This window comes from Echinops telfairi, unplaced genomic scaffold, assembly GCF_000313985.2.
Source record: "Echinops telfairi isolate 266 unplaced genomic scaffold, ASM31398v2 ScPeMD7_5868;HRSCAF=6743_0, whole genome shotgun sequence".
In the NCBI taxonomy this organism is placed as follows: domain Eukaryota; kingdom Metazoa; phylum Chordata; class Mammalia; order Afrosoricida; family Tenrecidae; genus Echinops; species Echinops telfairi.
Window position 1 is genome coordinate 1,486,631 of NW_022109767.1, and position 12,229 is coordinate 1,498,859.

The 12,229-nt window shown below is 47.7% G+C and overlaps 1 protein-coding gene across 1 annotated transcript in view; it reads right to left on the reverse strand.

The window, feature by feature from the left end:
* SCGN (secretagogin, EF-hand calcium binding protein) overlaps positions 1–12,229 on the reverse strand; it is a 57,343-nt gene that overhangs the window by 42,709 nt on the left and 2,405 nt on the right. The window contains exons 3-4 of the mRNA XM_004712518.2: positions 4,218–4,310; positions 1,827–1,916 (exon numbers count right to left, since the gene is read on the reverse strand). Coding sequence (XP_004712575.1) covers positions 1,827–1,916; positions 4,218–4,310 — 183 coding nt within the window. The remainder of the gene's footprint in view (positions 1–1,826; positions 1,917–4,217; positions 4,311–12,229) is intronic.

Consider the following 12,229-nt stretch of genomic DNA (forward strand, 5'->3'; position numbering starts at 1 on the left):
TCTCCCTTCCCTCCTGGGAGTTCTTTCCCTGCCTCAATAAAATCTTCCTCAACTTCACATTCCTGGCTAAATTCTACCTCTGTTCCGCATCTCCCTCTCCAACCTCTCAGTTATCTCCTAAGGGATTCGTTGTTACCTGTCTAAAGACTCAGCATCTTGGACGCAATGGTTCTCGTGGCTCCACTCTCAGGGCCTTAGAGAAACGGTGTTCTGCCCTTGATCATCTTTCACCAGCCGTAATAGCTAGAGGCTGAGAGCAGGTGCAGCCAGAGAGAAAGGGATAGGGGGTGGAGAAGGGGGTGAGGGTGGGGGACATTTATTTGCCTGGCTTTTACTCAAGCAGACATGAAGCTAATAAGTTATGCTTTGGGGTGCACCATACCTTCAAAATTACAGTACCTTCAAAATTACCAACACTTAAAAATAGGTAGTGTCCATAGGTTCAAGGCCGCATTGTCAAAAGGCATAGATGTTTATTAATTAGCCAACTGAATTTAGCTTCTGTACTTTTCCTGCTTACACCTGACTACTTTTACATTGGTTTTTGCCCTGCCCGGGAGCTGCTGATTTTAACATTGCTGGCCATCTACCCACACCCTAAGGGCTGAGTGCTTTAAAAGTTCCCCAACTCCCTGTGGGGGGAGGTCAGATGCTTACAGACATCCTCCCTGAAGACAGTTAAGTCTCCAGACTACACCGTAGGCCCTGCTCCCTGCTGCTGGGGACAATGGACTATTTCGCCCTGAGGCTTGTGACCATTAGGTTGGTTTCTGTAGGTGGAGTTCACACTCTACTGATCATGGTCTCCATCAGTCGAGTCAGGGAACAGGTCAAACCGCCTCTGTGACATCCAAAATTAAGCTGCCATCCTAATTCCAGAATCCGCCCATTTTGCCACATGTATACCCCCAATCCCTCCTCTTCCTATTGTGTGGATACCCCTAGATCACCCCCTCCCATTACTGTATTACCTATAGCACAACCCCTTCCTGTGACGTATGTCTGCCCCTGTAATTAGGGGGCTTGCATGTCCCCAGAGAATATAAAAGCCTTGGTTAGCGTTAAAGAGTCTCTCTCTCTCCACGTGGACCACCAAGCGGGACCGAGGTGAGCATGCTACCATGAAATGTGTCTGACTCCATTATTTCAATCTCTCTTCTATCTCTCATGCTCTCTATGACTTTACTATAATCTTTACTTATTATCGCTGTGCAATTGTGCCTACCGTACCTGTAATGATGTGTTAGGGGCTGGCTTCTCCTTGAAACTCCTCACCCGACCAGTGTGCCTTTTTGCATAGTTGTGTAAAAATCACCCCACCCACCAGTGGTTTAATGCTTTATAAGCTGAACTTTGTGGTGTGTTCAGGGCCAGAGGAGAGACCTTGAGTGATAGTTGCCTCCGGGTCACCGGCTCTTAATAAAGGCTTCTCATTTGACTGGAAAGGTGTGGTCCTGGTTGTTTCCGGAAACCAGGTACTGCGTTAACAGTTCACTGGAACTGCACAGGGCTAAAAGCATTAAGTGGGACACATTGTTCTACATTCTCCACTGTTTTCCCACCCCTCCACCTTCTCTGTTCTTCTGGGTACCTACCTGCTAGGTACCTTGTCTAAGCCAGGACATTTTCTTGGCCTTTGTCTACCCTCTCCAGCCAACATCGTAAGAAAGCTCTGGGGTCTTGGAGTCAAAGGTCTGGCTCATCACTCGGCCCCTCTTGCCTTGGCCTTGGGGACCGGGCAGGATGGGTGGCAGACCTGGGGACTAATTGGAGTCCTGCCTTTGTCTCAACCTTCTTCCTCTACAGAGCCACAACCCCACACTCACCCGCATAAACTCCACGCTGCTGTCCAAGGGAGTTTCCCGTCGAAACAGCAGAAGAAAATTCTCATCCTCGGACAAGAACATGCTGGCGAGCTAAAGGAAGAGGAAGAAACAGCTGTCTGTGATTCTGGCCAGTGTCCGTTCATGGAGCGCTCCGTGGGCTGGCGTCAACTCCCGCGGCTCTGGGTTTGTTTATGGCTTTTCCATGGATAAAAGGCACGACAGGACATACACAGGACAGAAAGGCTAGCATCTCACAGAGAGAGGATTTGTTAGGTAGTCAGTCTAGTGTAAGACTGGGGCGTCCATTAACGCATGCCCATTGGTCTGGGCTACGGAAACAGAGTGACACACTGCACATGCTCAGAGGTTCAGGTTTCCCGCCAGGTACGCGTGGGTGGGCGCTGCACCTGGATTGGCCCACCTAATTCAATTCAGCCAATGGGGTCGACCAGGGGTCGTCCACCACGCCTCCCCGAGTGGAATCATTGAAAAGGCGGGAACTCAGAGTCGACCGGGTGACTTTGCGAGTAGTTTCCAGGCAGGCTGCACCTTCGGGAGGTGCCCTGTGGGTGCCTGTGTAAACCTGAAACTTCTAACGCTCATAAAACTCACTTGGATCACAAATCAGCCTTCGGCGTGAATTCTTTCTCGCGTGGAGCCAAGGACTGAGGTATATCTATCCCCAGAGAGATCTGACAGATTCAGCTTGGAGTTCTGTCTCTCATGACCATTCATTGATTTTTCATGATTCTTTCAACAGTTATTGTACCTGTGGTAGTTATATCATTTCATGGCAACTTGAAGATATATATAGATAGATAGATAGATAGATAGATAGATAGATAGATACATAGAGAGAGAGATATAGATGTATATATCTAGATATATATACATATATATATAGAGAGATATGTATATATCTAGATATATATACATATATAGAGAGATATATATGTATATATCCATACATATATAATATTACAACAGACTGTTCTTCTGCTGAAAGATCAAGATTGTGAAGTTATCAATTTATGCTAAAAAAAAAAAAAAAGAGTATAGGAGGTGGTATGCCATCTGTCAATCAGGTCACAGCCTGATAGTGCCTCCTTGTGGGCGTGGCCTTCTCATAAGGAGGACTCTGGGAACCTCCCCCTCTCTCTCTGTCTTCACCTTCCGCCTGGCTGGCCTTGATGGCTGCCAGAGCCACCACCGTTGAATCCACGCAACCTTGCACCACAACTTTGGCCTGTGATCTTCTTGCATTCTGCTTCATTGCGTGTGACTGCATGAGTCTGAAGAGGCACTTAATGGACTAGTATCAGACTTAGGGATTTGAGTTGCTCTTGGTTGGGATGGTTTCCTGATCTATAATTACTTTTCGATATAAAGCTCTTTTTTTATTATAAAGCTCTTTCTTACACATATATGAGTGTCACTAAATTTGCTGCTCTAGTCAACCCGGCCTAACACAGTGCTCTTCCTATGTTTGAAGCCCTATGAATATCTGTCTTCCATGAGCTTCCAATCCAAAATAATAATTGTGTTGAGCATTTATCATGCTCCAGTTAAAGGTCTTCCCAAACGCCTTTGGGAGCTGATACTGAAAGTTAAACTCATTTACTGTCAGTTTTTCCTCATAGTTAGGTTCAACTTGAACTGGACGTTCTACAAAGAGACAATTGTGGCGTCAGATATCTGAAAGGTCTACGACTTATCACTTCCTCCATCATAAAACTGGTAGAAATATTGATGGACCCAATGAAAACGATGGGCAACTACACATTCTTTGTCACTAGGCAGATCCAAAAGAAGAGGCAATTGCTGCAAAAATGTTCCCCAAGTCATCACCACTACTTTTGAGCCTGTTTTAGCAACTGGGATTTGAGCTGGGTCTCCCACAAGGAAGGTGCGGATTCTCCCATGAGCCACCACTACCCTCCCTTATCTACTGCTGCATCATGACATCAAGTGTATGCGTCCTTCAGATCCGATTCGGTGATTTGGGAAGATGTCCACTTGAGTTTTCTTAAAGTTTTGATGTTATCCCTGACCTCAAAATAATGTTTTCCCATGGCACATTTCCTTTTTGATTGAAGGACTCTAGAAAAACCATTTTTTAAAGGTATTTATTGAGAGAATTTTTCCATCTGTTGATCAGAGAGACATGTTTCGGGGGGATAAGCCATTACATGTGTGGGCTCAAACTCTAGTAACAATATTTTTCACTTACCCTCATGTGTATGTCTGTGTGTGTGAGCAGTGTATGGTATGTATGTGTATGTCTAAGACAACTGCCTTGCAGAACATTCGAATTTCCCAACCAAGTGTAAGATTATCATTGTCTTTCAGAGGAAAGTACAGCCCCCCAAAAGGTGTAGTCAGGAAAAGTACCTCCTTCATCGGTGTGCGAACATCTTTAGAGATGCCCTGGGAAGCCATCAACTGCTGTTTCAACTTCTGCACTGTTTCATCCATGACGGCATCCTGCGATGGACCCAATAAAATCACATTAATGTCAAAGAGGAGGTTTAGATAGCAACTATTTAGAGCACTCAGGCTGATGATGATGATGCTATTTTCTAACCTGGAACGCAAGCCCCTTGATTCTACTCTGCTGCGGAAGAGGAAGTGGTGAGGGAGATTCCTTGGACAGACAACTAATCACCAGAATCCTGGCTACGTCAGACTGGCAGCTACTGAGTTCCTAAACTATCGATGGAGAGCAGCTTAGAGACAAAGATATGGAAACAATGAATTTGAAGTTTGTTTGGTTTTTCATGTATTTGGTTGTTACAAGACTATGCTGCTATTGACCTGCAGACTTTTGTCCAACAACACAGAAATTTTGTGTTATTTGTAAGTGAAAATGGCAGTTTTTCTAAGCCCCAGATTTTCCTAGGCTCGCAGATAACTAATGGTGAAGTCAAAGTCATCATGGCATTAGCAAAGAAGGTGCATCTCCCTTCCATACAAGTCTTTCTGCACATTCAACTGTTCGTCAAGGAATGGCAGGATTGTTACAACAAAAGTTGACATGTAATCAACAGTGGAGGACGCATTTTGGTACAGGGATGGAGAGCTGCAGCTAATCTCGAACCAGGCCTGCTTCCAAGATTCACGATTCCATCTGGCATGTGAATGCTCCCAGTCTGACCCCAGGCCCTCCAGCTGGGAGCTAGGAGGGATTGGGAGAGAGGGGCTGGTGTATGACTGTGAGGTAGTTAGTTTATTGTGTCAACCTGGCCGATAAACACATGCGGGATTGATTGAAGGGCAGAGAGATAAATGGCTCGGTGAGCCTTGACTTTTTTGACTGTTTTTCTTTGATCATCAGACCAGTGTGCGGCTGCCTTGCTTGTTCTGTGCCTCAATTTTCAAGCTACATTACCTGCAGGACACCTAACCTGTGGACTGTGTCGCTGTAATTTGAGATTCCTTCAAGACGTGCTTCTCCACACCATTGGAATTTACATCTCTTGAGCTGGGGGCTGTCAGACCCAGTCATCTGGCTGACTGTTGGTGACCTGCCTTGCTGTTTGCTGTCTGGGTCCGGATAGCCTGAATTGTTCTACAGAGGACTACCCGGCAGCCCTCAAGACTTGAAGGACTGCCAGTGTCTCACAACTGTCTCACGGGAGTGAGATGCACTGAGCCATTTTTACTGCTTTATAATCTAATTTACTTTATTTCTTATGTCATACATCTATCTATCTGTATAAATATATATAAAACTATTAGCATTCTGGTTTTGTTTCTCTAGAGATCCCTGTTTAGAACACAGACTGCATTTGGTGTTAATACATTGTTCGACTTCTAGGAGAAGCTGTGGATGAACCAACCGTTCACCCGCCCATAGTGGTCATCTGAAGCACTGTCTTCCAGATGAAAACTTCAACTGCTGAAACACCAGTAGGGAAAGGAAAAAGTCACATCAGTTGTTCATTAAAAGATGTCAAGGTTTCCTTCCCCAAATGCTTTGCTTCTCTTCCCTACATTGCATCTTGTCTAGAGGTCCTTTGTGCTTCTCTGAGAACCAGGGCATGCTGATCTCCTCCCCCTGACATCAACCGACGTTGGCCTGGCTGTGAAGAGTGGCAGGGACTGACCCACAGACACTGCCCCCCGCAGGCAGTGGAAGGCGGGAGGCAGCCCAGCCCCGCAACGCTGAAAGATCTGACCAGGCTGTCAGCTAACATCGAGCAGTGCCAAGGACTTGCTGTGTGCGTGGAGCAGGCCTGTCTGCCTTTCCACCATGGGTGGTCCATGCGAGGTCTAAGGAACCATGGAACGCACTTCATTTTACACAGGGCAACAGACGGGAGCCTTCTGCTTCTCACTGGTGATTAGCTCACAAGGGAAAGCCATGGCGTTATGTTTAGCCTGGCTTTGAAAGTTAGCACGGAGACGTCAGACTTCTAAGATCCGGTTCCTTCTTACCTCCTTTAGCTTCTGCCTTGACCTTCAAAAGTCTCTTTTGAAAAACAGAAACTAAGGTCAACTATTCAGTCCCCTCTTGTTCTGCAGGGTCCTTTTCCTGAGGCAGCCAACCCAGGGCACCTTGGCTGCTGCTCTGAGGGAAAATGATTGCCAGGAACAAAACCAGCACACCGAGGGTGATCAGAATAGCATCTGGCCACACCTTGTGCTTCTCACTTTCTTGAGACTGTAAGCTCTTCGGGAGATGGGGTGGTACAAATGGCTGAAACCACTCACTGCTAACGGAACAGTTGGTGGTTCAAGTCCAACCAGAGGCACCAGGAGGTGCTTTACCAAACGTCAGCCACTAAAAACACTGCAGGGGGTGTATAGTTCTACTAAACTAGTAGAGCTCAATTCTACCCCGGCACCCCTGGGGTCAGCATGAGTCCCAATCAACTTGACAGCAATTGGTTCATCAGCTCACTGAAGTTAGGGTAATACATTGGCGTATGCAGTCCACCTTCACATTGACCATAACGTCGACTCGCTCCTGAAAGGGAGATGGCTCTGGTTCTGGATCTAATTTGCCAACCAACTAGCTTGAACAGGACATTGGGGCTTTTGTTTGTTTATCTCTCTTCTATAAAAAAGAGGGACTTCAATCACTTCAAAGCCTTCTCTCTATAATTCCCTTCTCTCTACCCCATCTGCTGCACCCGTGTGTATCATTCGTTTCATTCTTAGGCTTTATGAATGCATCCCACGAGCATGAATTGAGTACCTACTGTATGCCAGATGCTCCTCTGGCTCTGAGGACATGATGGAGCTGTAGGAGTCTGGGTTCTGACCTCCATCACAGGCTGGGGGACCAGGAAAATGTCGGGAGGAAAAGTGTAGGAAAGGGAATTTACAGCTACCTGCATCTAGTTCAGGAGCCCTGCTGGCCTCATGGTTACTCGTTGGACTGCTAACCGCAAGGTCAACAGTTTGAAACCACCAGCCGCTCCGTAGTTGAAGACGAGGCTGACTACTCCTGTACAGAGTTACAGTCTGGAAACTCAGAGGTGCAGCTCTCCGGGGTCCGGTAGGGCCACTGTGAGTCAGAATCTACCCGGTGGCAGTGCGTTTCAGAGCTTTGGGATTTACATCTCAGCAGATGACAAAAGACTGGCAGAGAAATAAATACCCATGGAGTCCCAGCTGCGGGATGGGCTATTTCACTCGTGAGATTTCATTGAATCTTCACCGTCGCCCTGGGCAGAGCCCAGGAGGCTTCTGGCTTCATTACTGGCCTGCCAGCCTTCTCCTCTTTGGAGAATTGTTTGGTTCTCAAGGGGTCTATCTTACCTAGAAATCCCCCTTTGCAAGTTCCCAGCACTGGTCAGATCAATTGCTCCTCCATCCAACACATCCTCAGGTTACAGGAGTGGTCCTGATTTGGATAGACACCAGCAGGTGGTTCTCAAACTAAAGCTTCAAACTCGCTGTCTGACTCATATCCACCCCACAAGACAGGGTGGAATACTCCTGTGGGTTTCCAAGACTGTAGTGCTTTACAAGAGGAGGATGTCTCATCGTTCTTCCTCAGAGAAGCTGGGGGTTTCGAACTGCTAACCTTGTGGTTAGCAGCCCAAAGTGTAACCGCTATGCCACCAGGGCTCCTCAGATGGTTCTCAGAGAGCAGGAAAATCTCAATGAGTCCCAAAAACTTTCTATCTCTTACAACTTAGCATAGGCAAAGAGAAATGTTCAAATTCTTATTACATGTATCTATTGGTACACTATAAATCAAGACGTTTGATTGCTTCCGATCCATCATGTTGATTTGTGTGCAAAGGAAGGAAGGAAAAAATCAGAAAAAAAATTTCTTAACCTGCCACCCGACTCGTAGCCACCTCATAGGACAGAGCAGCACTTCCCCTGTGGGTTTCAGAGGCTGTAACTCTTTGGGGAGCAGAAATTGTCATCTGTATCCCGGGTTTCCGAGGGTGATTGAGAACTACTGAACTTATGGCTAGCAGTTCAATGCAAAACCCACTATGCTACCAGGGCTCCTTTCAGGAAATGTCAGGCATCCCTATTTCTGCTGATCTGTACCCTTGCCCTTTCCTTTTCCTGCTGCGGAAACAGGTCAGAGGGAGGAAAGGGCTATCCAGCTGGCTGCTGTTAGTTGTGACTCAGCTCCGACTCATGGTTACCTCTTGTCAGAACACAGTGTTACATGGCCCTGAGCCATCGCACCGTAGTTTACATAAGCCCGTCTCATGGGTTCATGGGTTAGTGGTAGAACAAGCCTGAAAGCAGCACTTTTGATATGGGGTGTGCTTTCAGTGGGGTGTACTGTTCACACCATCTTTCTGTAACATGAAAGTGATTCGGACAAAAGGCGAGGACAGGGTGATTTGCCCTGGGGATCCTTCAGTATAGTTTCTGTCAATTAGGTAACAGGATGTTTTGAATATAAGCAGTTCAAAGTCAGTTCTTAGAAAGTCAAAGAGTAATTTGGTCCACAAGGTCAAGTTTATCCTGGCATGATTCCCAGGATCATGGCCTCTGACATGGTCTCACCAGTACAGGAGTTGGGTGCAGCAAAGATTTGATGCGAAGAAGCTTAAGTGGAGAGCAAATATTTTGAGACTAATGAGGGCAATGAATGTACAAAGGTGCTTTCCACAATTGATGTATGTATGGATTGTGCTAAGAGTTGTGTGAGCTCCTAATAAAACGATTAAAAAAAATAAAATAAATAAATAAATTATGAAGGAAAAAAAAAAAAAAGAAGGGATGGGTTGAGCTTAGGTGATTTAAAGTGTAATGTCCCTCACGTCACCTGGTGAAGGCAAGTCTGGCCCTCTCCTACCAACAGGTCACCCCGTCTTGAACACCCCATGCAGTAGAGTTCTCCGCTGTACACATGGGCTTGCTGTGAATCACATCAACTTAATGGTCACTGCGTAAATGTGTTGTTTTAGGGTTAGTGTGGAGACGAGGCTTTCTACTCCTGTGAAACCTGAACGTCCACGAAGCACATAAGACTACTTCTCCCTTGTCTTACACCAGTGGTTCTCAACCTTCCTAAGGCCGCGACCCTTTAACCCAGTTCTTCATGTGGTGGTGACCCCCCACCACAAAATTATTTTCGTTGCTACTTCATCACTGCAAGTTTGCTACTGCTATGAATCGGGTGACCCCTGTGAAAAGGTCATTCGACCCCCAAAGGGGTCGCGACCCACAGGTTGAGAAGCGCTGCTCTAAGTGCAGAGCTAGGCTCTTAAACCAGATATCTATCTCCATACTGATTGTCCTTCCTGCACATGGGGAGGAATCTTTATAAAATGGGTCTTCAGAGACAACAGCCTGCAGGGAAATAGCTATTGGGACTCCACGGTCGCCAGCCAGGTACGTTTCCTCCTGTGACACTAGAGAAAGGCAAACCCCTGCCCGACAGACTGCGTGTGCATGTGCATGTGCACGTGTGTACAGCACAGAACACAGCGTCGTGGAAATCACTCACCACAGCTGCCCTTCAGTTTGACCTTCTAGCTTTACAGCTCTGCCAGGATGCCAATCATGTCTGCATCTCTCTCTGGCATAGCACCTGAGGAATGACCAGGTGATGGTCCGTGGTGGGCAGGGCATTCCCGAGTGACGAGAACTACCCTGGTCTGCGCGACTGGAAAATTAGTTAGCCAAGTTCGTAGGAAGGGGAAGAAGCTGAGGCAGCGTCCACACGCCACCTTTCGTCGGACACAGAGCCTTAATTTCCATTCTGTCGGATTTCTAACCCTGGAGGAAAAACACTCCCCCACCCCACCCCACTCCCCGCCAGTACTGACCTGCCCCACCTTATCTGAGCCCCTGGGCCCTAGCTTAAGCCTCTGCAGTATTGAATGAGGCCGGGGATGTGTGCACAGCCAGGCACGTGATTGCTCTCAGTGCTGGCTGGATTTCGATGCTGTTTAGAGGCCGGTTCGCAACACTGGGGGGGAGGGGGGGACAACAACAAAAGGGAACACCAGCAATAGCCGCTGATGGTTCTATTAAGTCAATTCCCTCGGAGGTCGGAGGTCAGGAAGAGCAGCTAATTAGAATAAGGCTGGTAGCTTTCTGAGATTGACCAGCGGGCAGCCTGCGTGAGACGTGTCCCCAGACCTTCTGCTGGGGTCTCTGTGGCGGCTCATCAGCAGAGGCACACAGAGCCGGTCAGGCCTCTGAAGCAGAGCTGCCCAGTGCTGGAGGCCTCCATGGCTGCCTGCCCCCCCCCTGCACCAGAAGCAGGTGCCACAAACAAAAGGTAATTGCCCTTCCGCTAGAGGGCTTCCGTTTCCGAAGCACTGGCCTAAGGTCAACGCGCTGGTGGCGGAGAAGGATACACGCTGGCAAGGTCAGCAGTTCCAAGCCACCTGCTGCTCCTCCGGAGAAAGAAGAGGCTTTCTACTCCCACAAAGGGTGACCGTCTCTGAAATTCACAAGGGCAGTTCTGTCCTGTCCTAGAGGGCTGGGAGGGGTTGGAATCGGCTTGGTGGCAGTGAGTGGGTGTGAGTGCGCCAATACACTGAGTCCCTGGGGAGTACAAACAGGTAAGCTAAACCACAAGGTTGGCAGTTGGAGTACAACTAGAGGCCCCTCAGAAGAAAGACCTGGCAATCTAGGGCCAAGAAAAAAAAAAGGCCATTGAAAGTCATATGCAGCTCGGCTCTATTCTTCCACACATCGGACACTATGAGCCAGCATCAGTTCAATGGCCTCTGGCATCGCTCACTACTCAGCAGGATGCCTAGAATTAGGAATCGCTTCCTCATTCGTGCTTGCCAAGTGAATGTCCCTGTAACCAGATACACAGCCCCCAGTCCCCTAAAGGCAGTGCCCCTGCATTTTAAAATGAAACCGATGGCAGATGATACTCTATTGGGTTAGCAGTTTAAGTAATTTATAAGCTACCCTGGTTCCAAAAGTTTCCCCCTTAACCAGGTGCTGAAGACGGGTACCCGGGGCTGCTGCCGTAGCTCAAGGAGACTCACCGGACTGACACCCCTCCCCTCCCTGACAGAGAGCTACCATGCCCAGAATGTCAGAGGGTGCAAAGGGGTGCAAACTGACTGAGGGTGCTTTTAAATGCAGGATTCTGGGCAGCTTCCAAACCAACCAAAATACCTACGGGAAGAAACCCAAGGGTCTGCATTTTACCGAATGATTGAACTACCCAATTTAACTAGTATCATTTGAAGCCGACTGAAAGCTCATTTTTACTGGTCTCAAAGCTCCCCCACCTTCTAACCCCATTGCCCGGGCAGCAGGAACTCCACACTGGTAGTGGCAGCACAGGACCCTGATCTGTGAGAGGCTTAGTCTGTGGGTGGGACCCTAGAGACTGGCAGTGAGAGGAGAAGCCACGCTGCAAGAGATGACATCCCTTAGCTCTCAGCAATGGCAGCTGTCCCTCCAGAGCCAGCCAGAGAAGAAGGCCCCTCCCTGTGTCATCAGCCTAGTGCAGACCTGGGGTTTGCGTGATCACTCCCACAACTGACTCCAAGACGCTTCCAGCTTCAACACGGGCGGCAAATCAGCTCCTCCTTCTCCACCAATCACTCAGGGAAGGAGTCTCTGCTAAATATATAAAAGTTCCAAGTTCTAAGTCTCTGGTAATTTTGATTTTCAGGAGTGGATCATTGAGCATATTCCCAGACTTCAAATGGTGCTGCCTTCCGCTTTTTGTTTTGTTTTGTTTTCCATGAATAGTAATACCCCTGTCCATGACTGGCAAAATTCATCAGATCGATGAGGTCCTGGAATCCCCTGAGTCTCAGCACTTACAACAGTAAGTAGGATCGCTTGGGGCAAGGCTGGAAGTGTTACACATGGCTGATAGTGGGTGTGTTACTGAGCAGCAGACTGAAGGTGAACCTCCCCTTGAAGAGTCTTCCCTGGCGCTACTCAACAATTTTTTAAAAATAATCATTTCATTAGGGGCTCATACAATTCAT